This window comes from Piliocolobus tephrosceles, chromosome 17, assembly GCF_002776525.5.
Source record: "Piliocolobus tephrosceles isolate RC106 chromosome 17, ASM277652v3, whole genome shotgun sequence".
In the NCBI taxonomy this organism is placed as follows: domain Eukaryota; kingdom Metazoa; phylum Chordata; class Mammalia; order Primates; family Cercopithecidae; genus Piliocolobus; species Piliocolobus tephrosceles.
In genome coordinates this window covers 38,593,632-38,612,574 of record NC_045450.1, presented here as the reverse complement: position 1 = coordinate 38,612,574, position 18,943 = coordinate 38,593,632, and the positions used below count along the sequence as shown (strand labels likewise).

Genomic DNA, 18,943 nt, shown 5'->3' with positions numbered 1-18,943 from the left:
AACCATATCAATAATCTAGACACAAAAGGTCAAATATCGTATGATTCCACTTATACGAGGTACCTAGAATAGTCAAATATAATATAGACAGAAAGCAGAACAGTGGTTACCAGGAAATGGGGAAGGAGAAATGGGGAGTAATTGTTTAAATGGGTACAGAGATTCGGTGTGGGATGATGCTTAATGCCACTCAACTGTACAGTTAATATGGTTATAATGCTTAATTTTATGTATATTTTATTGCAATAAAAAAGGATAAAAGGGAATGAGCTATTGATATACATAACAACATGGATGAATCTCAAAATAACTATGCTAAGTTAAAGAATCCAGACAAAAAAAAAGTGCACATATATAATTCCATCTGTTTAAAATTCTAGGAAATGCCAACTCATCCAGTGACAGAAAACAAATCCAGGCTGAATCTGTGGCTCACATCTGTAATTCCAGCTCTTTGGAAGGCTGAGCAAGGAGGATCTCTTCAGGCCAGGATTTCAAGACCAGCCTGGGAAAGCTATTGAGACCCAGTCTCTACAAACAAATAAAAAACAATAAAAAAAGAAAATAGATCTGTTAAGAAGAGGAATTGCAAAGTGACACAAGAAAACTTCTGAAATAATGGGTATGTTCATTATCTTGATAGTGGGGATAGTTTCACAGGTGTGTTGAAACTTATAAAACTATAAATGTTCAATATGTATAGCTAATTGTATGTCAATTATTCCTGAATAAAGCCATTCACAGAGGGGAGAAAATGTAGCCATTCTTATAGGCTTAGTCTTCTTTTGACAAATGGGAGACGTTACTGCTGGTCATCCTTTCTCACCGGTGCTGAAACACTGCCACTCTCTTTGCTGGTAAAAAGTTACAGGACGGTATTTACACATTTCTCCCCTGCTCTGCCTCTTCTAATCTAGACCATCATATCCCTAGTCTGGATTACTTTGGTCGCCTCTGTGAGTTCTCCTGTTTCTCATATTGCTTCCCTTCTTCTACTCTTCAGTGGCTCCCCATCTCACTCCAAATCCAAACCTACTACTTTGTATTCTAACACGACAAAGCCCTATCTTCTGCCACCCATTTACTTGTCCCTTTGTCTTCATTTCGTTTCCTCTCTCACTCTATTCCATCCACACTTGTTGCTTCTGAAACATCCCAATCATGTTCTATCTTTCCCCCTATCTGCTCCCCCTTAAAATTTCTCAGTGGCTCATTCTCTCCTTCCAATCTGCTTAAATGTTACCCTCTAAACAAGGCCTTGCCTGGCTCTCCTATCTAAAATTGTAAGATTATCCCTCACCCTTGTTACACAATCTACTTTTATTTTCTGTTTTCCCTTGCTAGAATGTGAGCTCGATGAGGGCAGGGATTTTTGTCCATCTTGTTCACTGCTACATGCTCAGCATCTACACAACTGTCTAGCAAATAGTAGATGCTTATTGTTAAATGAAAAAATAGTTGCATAGGCATGACAAAAAAATGTAACTTTGTAGATCAAATAAGTTTCCCCCCGTCCTTTGGTCTTCTTGTGAGTCTTCTTGGTTCTTCATGGGAGACCTTACTGTTAAATAAATAAATAACTGGCTGGTCACCCCAAAAAATGTGACTTACAAGACCAAACAAGGTTTACTGAGCAGAATACGTGATTTCAAAAATCATTGACAAGGCATAGCATGATACAATAAAACAAAGCTAGATCAAATAAGCTTTGAGATTTTAAACAGGGATGCTGGGAAGCTAGGATAACATTAAATATCACAGCATTTTTATGAATACTCCAAAACTCCAACTTGCAATTATAAACTAGCTTTTCATGGTCTCAGTGATGAACTGAGAAATATAGAGCAAGTCATGTTAAAATAGAGATTCAAGAATTATGGGAACAAATTTCCATCCTTAAGGGGATGCAATTTTTCCCAAATCAAAGACAGGAATGGAAATCCTAGAATTCCAAGAACATTATTGCGAAGTCTCTACTTTCCAGGCTATCACATGACATGCTCAACAGGAAACACGGATCAGCTTCTTCCTTTTGTGAGCCTTCCTGGGGTTTTGTTTGTTTGTTTGTTTTTGAGACGGAATCTTGCTCTGTCGCCCAGGTTGGAGTGCAGTGGCGCAATCTCGGCTCACTGCAACCTCTGCCTCCCAGGTTCAGGCAATTCTCCTGCCTCAGCCTCCCGAGTAGCAGAGACTACAGGTACGCACCACTACGCCCAGCTAATTTTTGGATTTCTAGTAGAGACAGGGTTTCACGACATTGGCCAGGCTGGTCTTAAACTCCTGACCTCATGATCCACCCGCCTCGGCCTCCCAAAGTGCTAGGATTACAGTCGTGAGCCTCCACACCCAGCTGCCTTCCTGGCTCTTTATGGGAGGCCTGGAAAATAATGTCAAGAATATGCAATACTTGGCACAAGTTTAAAATCTTAAGAATTGCTTTTCTAGAAAGACAATTTCACTGAGAATGTTTCCTTCCAAACAAAGAAACAAAAATGGTAGCCAATAGTTACTGTTGATCTAAGTGATGTTTCTGAAGGTGTTCCAGTCAAAGAACAAAGTGCTGGACCATATTAAACATTGGGTTTTTAATGCCTTCCCCTTTTTAATGCTAAAGTTCGTTTTTTATAGCTAGGAGTAACAAGCAATTGCCAGCAAAGCTGGAATAGGAAAATCAAATATTCTGCCTATTTACATATGGTTCCCCGAAGCCATTCCTGATTAAAACTTGTACCATTTCAATCTTCCTACTGGAGATATCTATTAACTAGAACGGCATGTGAAAGCCAATGAATTTAGTATATAATTACACGTATCCTATACAAATTACTTCTCAATGACCTCTACTCATGAAAATAAACCAAAGAGGGATGACTGGCTCATTATAAATCTACAAGAAGATTTCCCTGGGAAAAGGTATTGAGAGCAGAGTCTTGAAAGATCTTAAGCTTCAACTGAATTTAATTTCAGCAGGAAGCAATCACTTCTGTACCTGAATTCCCAATGCATTTTACGTGAACCTCTCCAGTGGCAAGGAACACTTTCCAACTTAAATCCCTGCTCTTGTCACTAAGTAACAATGTGACCTTGGCCAAGCCACTTCCCTTCTCAGTGTTTTCATTTGTAAAATGAGAGGCTAGCATCAAGTGATTTCAAAAGTCTCTTTCAGATCTAATGTTTCATCATTTCATAATTATAATCAAAAGAGCCCCCCTAACCTCACCTATTACCTCTAAGTGAGAAAGCCACGGATTTACCTTTGGAGTTCCCATACTGTCTAGACAAACGAATTCAAGGACACAGAAAAAAACACAATTCTCTGAAGTGTCCACTCTCTGTGGACCTCCTTAAGCCTTTCTCAACCTCAACCAAGGTTTTAAACCAAATGATTCTCTTCAAGTCCACCTTTACCATAGTTCTGGCATTTTGCCAAGGATTATAAGACCAGAAAATTAAACAGATATCACTTGTCACTTAGAAGACATGCACCCACCACAGAGTTTCAAGGCACATGCTTTGTACACCATCTGACACATAGCCAGACACCTACAGAAAGGTTCTGTTTCATCGAATAAGATAATCTGATGCATTCCAATCATCTGAGAGTATGTGCTAGAAAGCTACAGCAGATGTGGGTGAGAAGTAAAACTGGAAAAAGGAAGACACCAAGACCTGCAAGAAAAAGCAAGTGGAACGTCCCCTTAACCTTTCCAGAGGTGGACATTTTAAAAACCCAAGTCCCTGGCCGGGTGAAGTGGCTCACGCCTGTAATCCCAGCACTCTGGGAGACCAAGGTGCGCAGATCACGAGGTCAGGAGTTCAAGACCAGCCTGGCTAGCATAGTGAAACCCCATCTCTACTAAAATTACAAAAAATTAGCTGGGCATAGTGGTGCACGCCTGTCATCCCAGCTACTCGGGAGGCTGAGGCAGGAGAATCCATTGAACCAGGAGGCGAAGGTTGCAGTGAGCCAAGATTGTGCCACTGCACTCTGGCCTGGGAGATAGAGCAAGACTCTGTCTCAAAAAATTTAAAAAGTAAAAAAATAAAATAAAATCCCTGAGACAGCTACACTGCTGGGATAAGAAACACCTGCTCATAATGCACATAGCCTTAGGTGTTCAGATTCTGAAGTCTGGATATTTGTGCTCAAATCCTAACTCTGCTCATTACTTGCTGCATCACCATGAACAAGTTAATCAACCTTCTGTGACTCGGTTTCCTCATCTGTAAAATGAGGATAGCAATAGTACTTCATTACTATTTTGTTCTTTGAATTGTTGGGAAGATAAAATGAGTTAATGCATGTAAAATGCTTATAACAGCATGTGGCACATGGTAGGTGCTCAATAAATGAGCATTCCCAGTATTGCTACTATGATTAGATGGAGTTCTGAGAATTGCTGAGGTTAAGAGAACAAAGGAGTTTCTACACTGCTCTTACAGATTCAAAGTCTGCAGTTGTCTCTTCTGGGTGACAATTGCAAGCACCAACATTTCTATATTTATATGTAATTTATATTTGTATACTTTATCAGTCTTAATTACTCCTGAGCATAGAAACTATTCATTAGACATTTAAATTCCTTTCTGAAAGATATTCTAGGTTTCAAAAACTACTTGATCACCCACTCGAAGGGAGTACAATAGGACTATTAAACTGGAGGGCTGAGAGTAATTGGGAGCACAAAGACATCTTTGTAGAGCTTTGTACTATCACATACCACTGCTTCAGGTTTGGAGAGTTGTCTCCTTAAGAAAGAAACTAACTCCATTGTTCGTTCACATCAGAGTTCTTGGATGTGATAGTTCTTAAATCCCTGGCAAGTCCTTATTAAAGATCAGAGGATCTCAGTTCTTTCCATTAGGACAGCATTAAATCCCTTTAAGCGATTTTCTTAGGTCAGCATCATTATTTGAGATGCCAGAGAAAGTGGTGAAATTTCCAAACGCTGAACTTGTTCCTTGTTTCAGACTGAAGACACAAGGTAAAGTTAGAAAAAATGAGTAGTTCTGAGGAAATTTTTGAGACTGGGAAATTGTAAGAAATTTAAAGAGTACTTTAAAGATCTTTTTTTCTTAAATCTCTTTTCCAAAACAGTCATTTTAGCAAACAAAAAAACAAATAGCAATAACAAAAATGCAGTCAAATAACTAGAGTTGTCAGAAAATAATGACCCTTGAAAGTTCCAGTCATTCCCTGATGGGATATCCAGAATTCTGGTTTTCCAAACATCTTTCAGTAAATCAGACAGGAGAGCTAATACTATGTCTTGTATTCCTTTGCCAAATAATCAGGCACAAAAGAAAGTCAACAGAGGTCATGCTCTCCTCGATCTGTTCAACTACCATTTTTGTAATTCTATTCTAAGGAACAATGAGGGCCATAAACACACAGAAACAATAATAGAAGAAGAGAAATTTGGGTGGGCTACTAAGAGGTAGGCTATGATCTCTGTTTCAAGGGGATTATATATCAGAAAATGCAAGAACAAGTCTACCACAGCCACCCAACAAGGTCTAAAACTGCAGAACTGGGTAGAGGGCTAGGGGGTTTCCTGAAAATGGCGGACTGTCTGCTTACAAAACCTACCTCAACTGCTTCTGGCAAGGAAGGACAGTAGTTACAAACTGTATGAAGCCAAGAACAAGTCCATATTTGACAAATCACACCCATCAAGATAGTGATGTCAACCATAATAAAATATTTTGGCAAGTCTGGAAATGTGCACCTGTGGGAACCTGGAAAGATTTGACAGATTTTTGTTTTCCCAGCTCTTTATCAGCAAGTTAATTATAGCAACTGTACAATCTCCTCTGAGCTGTAGAGAAAGACAGTTGGCTGTATGAAACCAAGAGGCTGCTCTCCTGGGCACACGAGAGACAAATGACAGTAGTGCTTACGTGCGAAAATATTCTGAGTACAGTATAACGATGAGCCAGCTAGCATGGCTAGATGAGAAAGAGGCATATTCTGCAGTCATACGGATGTGACAAGACTAAGAAGTACACATGATACACACACAAGGCATGTGCATGTACACACGCAAGCACACATGCAAACATGTTTGTGTATGTGTGAATCTCCAGAGCCTAAACAACTCGGGTCATATTATCACACACAGGGCTGCTTTTTCGCAGAGCAGACTGTACCTTCACAGCTATAACTGTACACTGCCACCGCTGACCTGTCCACCAGATTTTCATCATGATGCCAGCTCACTGCCATTTTCCCCATGCCAAAATAAGGTTCCTCTTTCAGGTATGGCATTTTCTGAGGATCCATGAAATTCAGCAAAGTTACGTTGTATGCTGCTCTGCTCTTAATGTCCACTTCATCGTGTCCATCGTAGGATGACCCCATCCCAACCCTGGGGAAATCGGCAGACATACACAATGGCACAGCATCCTCATTAGCCTTCTCTTTGGCAGCAAGTTCTTCCAAAGCCTGGATGGTTTCTATCTGCAGGTAGTCATTGAGCTTGAGGAAGGTCTCACAAGCAGCGGCTATTTCAGCCTCGGGGTATTTTATATTAGACCCTTTCACTGGCCAGGGGACCGTGAAGAGCCTGGTGTTCAGGTACTTGTAGGTACAGCCTGGATTACCAATGAGGATGCGAGATACCGGAGTGAGCAGATCTTTGCCTTGGATCCTAACCAGGTCCCGAAATAAGCAGCCATGCTTGTGCAGTGTGAGAAAGGCTTCTTGAACCTCTTTATGGAGCTCCTCAGATACACTGCTGGCTTCTCGGAGAATCAGTTTGGGATATTTCAGCTGCCACTAAAACAAAACCAAAGCAAAAACAGACGTTGATGTATAGTTACAATTGTATTATTTCCAAAGGTGTGTTTCTTTGTAAGCATTTGGGGAGTTGTTGGGGGACTACCTGGTGGTTATTTCTAAACAGGAGTCACATCTTCCTAGCCCAAAACAGAAAACCAAATAAAACAAATGTCATCAAACTCTACAGTCAAGATTTTCAAGTTCAAACTCAAATTACTAACAATCTTTAATAAAAAACAAAAAATAATAATGTGGGTCCTGATACACCAGAATTACTCTGTGACCACTTTTTCTCACCCTAAATCTCAACGCCATTTTATTAACTGCTTATTATCTAAAATATTTATTAAGCGCTTACTACGTACCAGGTAAAATTGTAAATTACTTGTGAGCATTAGCTCATTTTAACTCTATGCATAGCATTATTATCTCAAGTTTATAGATAAGGCCACTGAAACAGAGAGACATTAATTTGACCAAAGACATTAATTTGCCCAAAGTCACACAGCTGGCAAATATTGGAGCTGGAATTTAAAACCCCCGGACACCAACCCCTGGCTTCCAGGGCATGAGTTCTTAACCATGAGTATGCATTGTCTCTCAATAAATGACAAACTGATTTCTGCTTAACACTTTCACAAAAAGAGAACTCACTTCTCTTCAGGAGTCAGACATTAAGTTCTATGAACACAAAAGTCATGGTAATTTTGCTCATGACTATAATACAAGTGCCCAGAATTTACTCAGTAAATGGTAAAGGAATGAAATAAATGGATTTGTGGATGGATGAATGAGGTGTTATTACATTGCAATTCTAGAAGTTCTAATAATTTTTTCTTTTTGAAAGTTCTAATAATTCTACTGGTGTCACTGGAGAAGAGTAATATTAGCCAATTCCCTCCCCTAATGAAGAAATACATGGAATGATTAATGTAGGTTAGGGCGGCATTAGCTTTTCGGCTACCACTTTCCTTAGGACTTGACATGTGAATCGGCGTCAGGCTGGAGTTTCCTGATTCTGTATAATGCAACTGATTTATCTGTAACCAAATCACAGGATTTTACATTTACCTCTGTAACGTTTGATTGGATCTGTTCCTTCCTAGTTTTAGGCTGTCTTAAAGAAACAGTCAGACATGATCAACACACTAACCTGTCCTCCCTGTATTGAGCTGCCCACAATTGTTAAGATACCTTCCTTCTCTGTCTTCATTCAGTAATTACCATTCATATGATAGACAGGGCAAGTCCAGTAATCTTCCATACATTTTTTTTTCATGCAACATCTGTTTATTGAGCACCTACCACCAGGTGGAAATAAGGTCTCTGCTCTCACAAAGCTTTCTACCAAATCAAGTAAATAAAGAAAGAAAAGCAACCCCAAATTGTATTCAGTACTAAGACAGAAACAAACCAGTAGGAAATCTTATTAGAGCAGGAAGAATTCTCTAAAGAGACAGGATTTAAGCTGAGATCTTCAGGAAAAGAAGGTACCAGAAATATGACAAGTCAGAGAAAATGCTTCCCAGAAAGAGAGACCAAAGAAGACAAAGGCACTCAGGAAAAAGACCAATCTATTCTAGGGACCAAAAAAAAGGCTTGTTTTACTAGAGCACAAGAGCCAAAGACAGAGTGATGTGTGATGAGGAGGCAGAGGAAGGCAGAGGCCAGATCACACACACCCTTAGAGGTCATGGTAAGGAATCTGGAGCTAACTCTAGATGCACTGGAGGATGTAGAAGGGAGAAAAATAACTTGATTTACATCTTATACAAATCGCTCTTAGTTATAATATCAGGCATGGATTGGAAAGAGGCACATGTGAGCGTGGAATGTGCTATTACAATCATCTGGGAGAAAAGTGATGATGGTCTGGACTAAAATAGAGGCAGAGATAAGTGGACAGATGAAATACATATGCTGTAGGTAGAACAAAAGGATGTGTTTATGGATTAGATGTAAGGGATAAAAAAAGACAGAAGTCTTTTGGGGTTTTTTGGTTTTTCTTGAGATGGCGTTTCACTCTTGTTGCCCAGGCTAGAATGCAATGGCATGATCTCGGCTCACTGCAACCTGTGCCTCCCGGGTTCAAGCGATTCTCCTGCCTCAGCCTCCTGAGTAGCTGAGATGACAGGCATGCACCACCACACCCGGCTAATTTTGTATTTTCAGTAGAGACGGGGTTTCTCCCTGTTGCTCAGGATAGAAGTTAAGGATACATTCCAGATTTCTGGATTTAACAACTAAATAAGTAATTTGCTATTTTGTGAAATAAGGAAAACTGAAAAAAAGAGAAATAGTAGAAAGAAGGGGGAAATGAAGCGTTCACTCTGGAGCTGCAGTCTTGAAGACACCTATGAAACTTCCAGGTGAAAATATGGGGGGGAATTAGATGTGCACATCTGGAGCTCAGAAGAGAAAGGAAGGCAGAGGAATGCAATGCGGGAGTGATCAGCACACAGCTTGGTTTTAAAGGCCTAGAAATGAATGAGATCACCTAGGGAAAGAGTAAAAATATCAAAAGGAAACCAAAGCTATTTCCTGAGTCACAGCAGAAGCCTCAACAAAGGAGAACCAGCAGAAAACCAGCAGAGTGTATTAATGCAGAAGCTACAAGAGGAGAGCATTTCTAGAAGGATGGGGTAGTCAACTATGTCACCTGACACTGAGGGGCCAAGTGAGATGATGCCAGATGATCCAGTAGATTTGGCAGCATGGAAATCACTTATGACAATGACAAGAGCAATCTCAGTAGAGAGCTGGGTGTGGAAGTCAGATTGGAGTAGGCGAAGACGGAATGAAAAAGGAGGAAGTGAAATGGCATGTAGAGATGTCTCTGAATGGTTCTGCTATGAAGGGGAGTAGACAAATGGAGCTTTGGATAAAGGAGAAGACTAGACTAAGCGACAATCTCTAATGATGGAAGATGCTAGAGAATACTAGAGTTTCTCAGTACACTCACAAGAATGATACAAGAGAAAGAGGCTGATGATGCAGAGAGAGTGAATAACCAAAGAAGTGGAGACCTTGAGTGTCTAGAGCAGTAGCCCCCAAGTCAGGTATATAGGGATTTGTAAGGCAATCTGGTAGAGTGGTGGGGCACACGGGAGAGATAGGACTGCTTTATTTTTAATATAAAATAAAAGAAATCAAGCATTCTTAAAACATGTATGCATATATATATATATACACACACACAAATAGGTTTAATATGAATATTATTATAAAACAGACACAAGTACGTAAGTACTACTACCAGCACACTACCGGTGGTGTGCTGGAGTCACTCCACACCGGCTCATGAGAGCTCACTGTGTACATCTCTTTCTAATCAGGCATTCAGTAACACCATGATGGTGGCTTGAAACTGTCCACAGTGAGAGTATTTACACTGCGGAAATCAAAAAACACTAAAAAGCAAGGCTGGTTCTCTTCCCCTACAGGCCACTTGTTAAACATTCTCTAAGACATCACTATATGTGCTTATCTACTGATAGCAGTATGTGATCAAAAATATTTGGATAGGAGAGAAGATACTTCTTATATTGGAATGGGCTAGAAGGAGAAGGAAGGTATGAATTCAGATAGGATGATAAATGTAATAATAGTAGGCAGATGAGTAAGTTCTAGGGTTTCTTTTGGAGGGGTGGTGGTTACAGAAAGCTCTGACTTTCTCAGTGAAGTTAAGGTGAAATCACTAGCTAAGAATGCATGCTGGTCACTAGAGCTGTTTGCTAAATAGTTCTGGATTCCTCCCCTGCTACCCAGCTTTTTGGGCCCAGTATAAAATTACACTTCCTGGCCCCCTCATGATAGATGAAACATGGGATTACTTCTGTCCAGTGAAAAATGATGGTCATCCTTCCAGCCTGGAACATGTCATTGTCATTGCAAGACCCTCCAGCATACTCTGCACCCCTCTGCCACAGCAACCAGCTGGTGGCTGCTTGGATCTCTGAGCTACTTTAATGGGTAGTGACTCTGTGCCAACCCACAAATGATACATAAAATGGACAAGAAATATCATTGTGTGGAGCCACTGAGATTTGAGAGTTATCAGTTACTATATCATAATCCAGCCTGTTCTGACTGAGGCAGAGTGCAGGAGATATTATAGAAGACACGAAGAAAGTGGGAGGAAGTACACGTAAGAAAAATGAATGAGTCAAGTTTGAATGTGAAAAAATGACTTTACTAGGCAAGTGTGGTAGGACTGCTCTGCTTCTCAAAATGCCTATTTGAGGTGTTGACCATGAACTGAAAGTGACAAAGAAAGGAGTCATGTGGCATACCACTACGGACTGTCATTGAGACTGTCAGGGATCCATTAAGGATTTAGAGTTTCCATATTTCAGTTATCCCCATTGGAAAACAGAAACAGTGATATCGTACTTTCTATTTACATAGCTTATGAAGAAAGCAATGCAATCCTGTAGGCAGAGACCAAATATTCTGGAGCCATGAGCAGTAATTCTAATTCTATCACTATACTGGTTACTTTCTAAGCAAGTCCCTGAGGCCCCAGTATACTCAAAGCAATGATGAAGAAGTGATGAAGAAGGTAATTTCTTCACACTGTCTTAACACCTCCAGTACTCTCTGAATGGTCTTTAGTATAAAATAATAAAGAAAAGTATGGTAATTCCAAAGAACTCTGTTTCTGAACACACTCCCCTCTGGGACTAAGAAAGAAACACTGAAAATAATGCACTCATATGCACAAACGCCTGCCCTCCCCCCATTGAAATCTTGCTGCCCTTGTTCAACATACACTGGGTCTCAACACTATATAAGATCTATTTAATACAGGGAAATTATAACCCTATGGACCAGGAAAGCCATAAAACCGCATAAATATCATCTGTAAATACCTTGACATAAAAAACAGCATAAAAAGAAAATAATGGCATGGGAAAATATTCCATTTTTTTCCACTTAGATCATGTCCCTTTTCTCTCTGACCATAAGTGCTTCTATTCCTGTAGTCCTCAAGTGTCTAGCTCTTAAGTACTTCCCCAAGGCTCTTCCCCCAACTCCACACCTAGATGGTCCTTCCCATCCCTGGGTCATTTTCTCATAGAAACCTTTCCTGAATCTCCACCCTCAAATAGGTGTCCTCTGTTATCACGCCACACACTTTACTTCTCTTTCATAGCACTTATCTATTTGTAACTATATTTATTTAAACTATTATTTGTTTAATAATCTGTCCTGTAAGATCACAAGCTCCTAAAAGAAGACAGTGTGAGTGGCCAGGAGCAGTGGCTCACGCCTGTAATCCCAGCACTTTGGGAGGCTGAGGCAGGTGGATCACCTTATGTCAGGAGCTCGAGACCAGCCTGGCCAACAAGGTAAAACCCCGTTTCTACTAAAAATACAAAAATTAGCTGGGTGTGGTGGCACGCGTCTGTAATCCCAGCTACTCAGGAGGCTGAAGCAGGAGAATCACTTGAACCCGGGAGGTAGAGGTCACAGTGAGCCCAGATCGCACCACTGCACTCCAGCCTGGGTGACAGAGTGAGACTCCGTCTCAAAAAAAAAAAAAAAAAAGAACAAGAAAATAGCATTAGTACCCGTTATAGCCACAGCACTTGGTTCCACATAAGTGCTCAAGACTCCTTTCTAAGAATAAAAGCTTTAAAAGACTGAAGCAGATGAGTGGAGATCTTGGCTGGGGTAGGAAAGAAAACTTAATGTAAAGAGGCATGAGAGATCTTTTTGGGGTGCTAAAAATGTTCTAAAACTACTGTGATGATGGTTGTATGCCTCTGGAAATTTACCAAAATCAATGAATTATACAATTTTAAAAGGTGCGTTTTATGGTATGTAAATTATACACATATACAGTTAATCAATAAACTTTTTAAAAAAGAAGATTGATAGATGTGAATATCTGATATTTTAAATTTTTGTATAAAACAAATCATAAAAATAAAAGGCAAACAAACTGGAAACAAAAGTACAACCTATATGGCAGGAACATAGAACCATTAATGCAGAACCATTAAAAATTTAAATCCACACACACACACATTCACAAGCAAATTAATAGAGAAGCCTCTTAGCACATAAAAAAATTAATTGCCTGGGTGCGGTGGCTCACACCTGTAATCCCAGCACTTTGGGAGGCTCAGGCAGGTGTATTGCGTCAGCTCAGGAGCTCGAGACTAGCCTGGGCAACAAGGTGAAACCCCCTCTCTACTAACAATACAAAAAACTTATCCGGGTGTGGTGACATGCACTTCTAGTTCCAGCTACTTGGGGGGCTGAGGTGGAAGGATGGCTTGAGTCCAGGAGGTGGAAGCTGCAGTAAGCCTAAGCCTGGGCCACAGAGTGAGACCCCATCTCAAAGATAGATAGATAAATAAATATTAACTGTATCAAAGTTGGAAAATATATAATTGGTATTATATTATACTTAAATTAGTTACTGTCTATCAAATTTGCATTAAAACATTTTATAATAGTAATACATATTGTTGATAATGGCAAAATTCAATATTCTGATAGTGAGCAATTAGGAATGCAAATTATTACAACATTGCTTAAGGCCAATTGGACAAGATCTTTCAGAACCTAAATATGCCCGTGTCTTTTCATGCAGTTATTCTACTTTTAGGAATTTGTCATAAGGAAGTTATTAAACACACAAGATTATAAGAAAAAAAAAAAAAAAAAGAACAAGAAAATAGCATTAGTACCCGTTATAGCCACAGCACTTGATAATTATTGATAATAATTAAAAACTGAAAATCACCGAAATGCCCAAGAAGGGATTAGAAGGGAAAATGGTACAACCACATGATGGAATATTAAAGTAACAAACTTAACTGTTTGAAAGTCAGTAGGAAACTAGAGTCATAGAAGAAGTTAGTAACAAGATAGTCAGACAAGAGGATCTCAGTTTCATTAAAAGAAAAACAGTACATTACTGTAAAGGCTCACAGAAAAAAAAAAAAACTTGGAGAAAAAGATAGCCAAAAGTTTATGGTGGTTATCCCTGAGTAACGTACTTGAGCATTATTTTAATTTTCTTCTTTAGACATCTATATTATTTTCAAATTTCCCAAAATAAGTGTAAAATATTTTTAATCAAAAAAATCAGAGCAAAGATGCTGCACTAAAAAACTTCTTAATTTTCATGACATTTCTTATATTTGCCAAGAGATTCTTTCTGATGGCTCTAAATGGTCAAAAATCTTCAAGAGAACTTCTGGTCCTATTTAAATCTGTTGTTCAAGACTGAGGAATTTTCACTGTGCCACAGTGAAAACAAATAATAATAACTGGCTAATTTTGTCACTATCTCAAAGAAAATGTAAGAGAAAAAAAAATCCCAACCTAAATGCCTTCTTTTATTGTTTATAAAGTAATTAAATTAGTGCCTGACACATAAACGTACTACGTAGCATTTGTTCAATTTTTCTTTAAAAAAAAAAAAAAAGAATAAGTAACTTTGGAGAATAAGTGAACATTAAGTAACTTAATATTAATTCATTCTGTCAAACAAATAAGTTCACTTTCCATTTTGGACAGGTACATGTAGAACATCAGATATCACAAATAATTTGGAACAGCTGTTGGCAGATTTTCAAATATGCTAGACTTTTTTTCATTTAATCCCATTAGAGTTTTTTCCAATGAGTCATGAAATTTATATTAGTAGTTGTCTGGTCACATACTGTATTTCTTGAGATCCACAAATGATCCTGTGGCATAAATGATGATTATATAGTTTAATAAGTATTTGGAAAGGTACTTTAGATATAAAATGCCAGCATGCCAGGCCTTTGTCAATGGCTGAAAGATGTGGAAAGCTAAGCTCTCTGGAGATCAGGCTTCATTTTCTGTCTATTTTAAGCGATTATATAAAAATTCTACCTTTTCCTCCCATATCAAGAGATGCTTCTGAAAGATTTCATCAGACAGAGAAGTCAGACATGGTTTTAAATGAGTAAGATACCAGTTTACCAGAGGCTCACTTAAATGAAGCCCAGTGGAACTCAACCTTGGGTAGAGAGAAAAAAAATTTTAAATCTTCAAGTGACTTGGGAAATGCCCTTCACTTAAAAGTGCCAGAATATTCTGATTTTAGAGGAGTGTATTTCTAATCTAGCTGTTAATAGATTTTGCCCCTAACTCTATTTTGCACTCAGCAATTCGCACCCTATCACTCATTTTCTATACAATTTTTGTTGTAAAATGCTTGCAACTTGGCAGCTGTCCGATGACTAATGGGCTAAACACTCATCTGACCCAGACTCTGTCTGCATGATGCAAACTAGAGCCCCAGAAGGGATACAATTCTGGAGTCACTGCTCAGACTCTGCCACAGCTATCACAAGACTTGAGGTAACATGTGCTTGCTACAAAATGACACAGAGATTCTCGTTCATTCATTCATTCATTCATTCAATACTTCATTTCATTTTGTTTACTTAATATTTCCCAAATACTTGCTACGTACCAGGTACTGTATAAAGTGCCAGACATATAAGGATTGAAAGAAGATAGGTCCTATTTGACAGCATCTCATAATTTAACAGTAGAGACTAAAATGGAAACAAAAAGAGAAGAACCTACTACAATAGAAGTGTGAGTATACTGCTATGGGAGCAGAGAATAATTAGGAAGGAAAAGCTGGAAAACCCTTAGGTACTGAATACATATGTATTGAGCACTTACTATTTGCAAAGTACTTGGGTGCTGAGAACATGGAAGACAGCAAAACGTCTATTTTCTCTCTAGAAGCTCATGTTCTAGTATGCTAAGCCACACAATAAGAATATAAATAAATAAAATATATGGTATTTTAGATGATGATTAGTCTATGGGGAAAAATAAAGCCAAGAAAGTAGGATAGGGAGTGCTGGGGTAAGTATGCCTATTTTACACAGGGTGGTGAGGGAAGGCCTCTAGATACAGTGACATCAGAGCAGAAGAAAGCAAGAAATAAGGATACAATCTCTGCAGATGCCTGGGGAGATAAGAAAGTTCCAGGTTGAAAGAACATTCACTGCAAAGGCCTTGGGGTAGGAGTGAGCTTGGTTTATTCCAGGAAGAGTAAAGTGCCAGAATAGTAATAAAAGTGTGAGGAGGGTGGGGAGTGGGCAGGATCAGGAAATGAGGTGAGGGAAGCAGTTAGGAACCCAAGCATGTAGAGCTTTGTGGGAGCATGTCAGGTCCTGGGCTGATGGGAAGCTATTCAAGGACTTTGAGTAAGAAAGCGTAACAAGCTGATTTATGTTTTCAAAAGATCACTCCGGATGCCGTGTTAAAATCAACTAGACCGGGGGAAGGAGGCAGAACCAGTCAGGAGGCTGTTGCAACAGAGATGATGGCAGTTTTGGCCACGGTGTAAGCAGCAGAGGTGGTGAGAAGCAGTGAGATTTTGCATACATTTTAGAACAAAAGGGATTTTCTGAAGGCTTCACAGAATATGTAGTGTTTAAGTAAAGTCTTTAAGAGTAGATGCTTACCAGACAGAAAAAGGAAGAGAGTACTAGTGGGCACAAAGGCAAGGAAGGATAAGAGGGCACAGCAGAGTCAGGGTGGAACCAAGAACTCCCTATGATGAGAGTTTATGGTTGGGTGCCATTTTAGGCCATGGAATGAGATTACACCAGAGAGGTTAGTTTAGGGTCAGAAAGTCAATGGCAGCCAGGTGTGGTGGTTCACACCTGTAATCCCAGCCCTTTGGGAGGCCGAGGCAGGCAGATCACTTGAGGTCAGGAGTTTGAGATCAGCCTCACCATGTCCATCTCTACTAAAAATACAAAAATTAGCCAGGCATGGTGACATGCACCTGTAGTCCCAGCTATTCAGGAGGCTGAGGCAGGAGAATCGCTTGAACCCGGGAGACAGAGGTTGCAGTGAGCCAAGATCGCACCACTGCACTCCAGCCTGGGCGACAGAGCAAGACTCTATCTCAAAAAAAAAGAAAACAAGAAAGTCAATGGCCTCATAGGGTGGATATGCTGAGGAATTTGAACTTGACCTTGGAAAGAAAGGAGACTCAACAAAATTTATAAAACAAGGAGGTACAAGTCAGTTCTGATGGCACTGGGGAGGGCATGAGGAATGCCAATCAGGAGGATGCTAAAACTGCGGAGGCGGAAGGTGATCAATGCGGCCTACATAGTTGAGGTAGTGTCTATGGGATAGAAAAAGAAAAAACAATTTGAGAGATTCTAAAGAGGTAAAACCACCAGGGGCCCAGCGACTAAATGAGGGAAGAAAGCAATGGGTAGAAGCTGAGGGTGGTGAGCTTTCTAATTTTAAGAATGGGACTAGGGGATACCATTAGAGAAGAGGCTGAATGGGAGGAGCCTTGTTGAATGAATCCTTATTAAAATGTAAGTCACATCCTGTCATGCTTATGCTCCAAGCCCTCTCATGCCTCCTCATCTCAGAGTAACCACCAATGTTCTTCTTACAGAACTTACAAACTGTAAGTTCCTATATAACCGGGCCCCTCTCTCTCTCTCTCTGACTGTCTCCCCTGCTGTCACCAGCTCTCTTCCTCTGTTCCAGATATGTTGGCCTCGGGTGCTTTTCCTGCCAAATATACCTCAGAGGCTTTGCTATTCTGTAGGCCCAGAACATTCTTCCCACAAGTATCTACATGGCTTGCTCCTACACCACCTGTCTCACAAGAAATAAGCTCAAAGAAGACATGAATCTCTTGTTAGTTTTCACAACTTCATTTCTAATGCCTAAAACATTACCTGGCACAGAGTTGGGGAGTGAAATCCATTTGTTTAATGGAGTAAGTAACTTAATGAATATGAATCATGTTGAGTTAGAGGTAGCTGGAAGACTTTCAGGTAGAGCCTCTCCATAGGCAGTTGGAAGTGGAGAGCTGGAGGTCACAGGGAGAGCTGGGATGGGGACAGAGGTCTGGAACCATTGAGACAAGAGCAGAGTCATCTCAGAAGGATGAAGAAACACAAGGGAAGAGAGAAGCAGTATAGGACTTAAGAGTAGAGACCCAAAAGCCAACAGCCCAGGCTTAAATCCTAGTCCCAACATATCCTGCATATAAGTCTTGAACAAATTTTTAAACTTCTCTGTCCCTTGGTTTCCTCATCTCTAAAATAGGGTTTTAGTAATACCTGTCTCAGAAGAGTATAGCAAGATTTCAATGAGCCCACACATGTAATGCACTTAAAATAGCAGCAGAACAACCTAGCACATAGCTAGTACACAATCAATGAAAGCAAGGGGGTTACTGAGGAGAGTCTCATTTTCTTTGGATAAGAGGGGCTGCATTCATATTTCTGGAAGCCAGAGTCTGTTTTCTGACTATGTAAGTCCTTGCTTCCTTGTATTCCATGATGAGCTAACAGAGGTTCTCTCTGCTTTTCTGCTTTGACTTTTGGTGGTTTGGTTTTGCTTCTTTTATCTATGGTCTTATTAAAAGAAACTGCAAAACATCTCTGAAGGTGTTTTGAATTGGAGCACGGTAGACCAAGAGGTGGACAATATAACAGAAAGAGCATGGGCATTCAGAGTAAGACAAATATGGGCTGAACTCCAGCTCTTCTACTCGGATAACTAGTCTCTCCTGATTTCCTCCTTTTTTAGAGAGGGGGCCTTGTTATGACATGCAGGCTGGACTCTAATTCCTGGGCTCAAATGATCCTCTCACCTCAGCCTCCCAAGTAGGTAGAACTTACAGTTGCGCCTGGTTCCTCTCTTGATTTCTACAACAGAAATAATACCTACCTCAAGTACCTCAAGCCTGAAGAAGAGTAGCTGCTGAATACCTATTTGTGGAATGAATGAATGAGGCTGTTGTGAGGATTACATGTGAGAGTATGCATAAAACATGTAGCACAAAGTCTAGCACGCTGTAAGGGTCAATTGACAGACCCAAAATGGAAGCTGCACAGACTCCTGTGTTTATGACTGGCAGCTGGGTTGGCATTCTTGTGGTGAGGGCCTGTTTAAGGAACCCAGTGTCAGGTCTGAACTTTCTATTTATTCATGTCATTAAAAAGTATTTTCATTTCATCTTTTAAGAGAAGAGGTTTACTTTTACTAAAGTTTTACTGAAGTACTAAGCCTTCTTAGAAGGTGTACTTTGGCCAGGCGCAGTGGCTCACACATGTAATCCCAGCACTTTGGGAGGCTGAGGCAGGTGGATGACTTGAGGTCAGG

General features: G+C 40.0%; 1 protein-coding gene across 3 annotated transcripts in view; it reads right to left on the bottom strand.

The window, feature by feature from the left end:
* The window catches only part of FTO (FTO alpha-ketoglutarate dependent dioxygenase), a 416,623-nt gene that overhangs the window by 282,104 nt on the left and 115,576 nt on the right, over positions 1–18,943 (bottom strand). For all 3 annotated transcript variants that reach the window (XM_023209953.3, XM_023209954.2, XM_026456851.1), the window contains exon 3: positions 6,151–6,778. In XM_023209953.3, the coding sequence (XP_023065721.2) occupies positions 6,151–6,778 (628 nt within the window). The remainder of the gene's footprint in view (positions 1–6,150; positions 6,779–18,943) is intronic.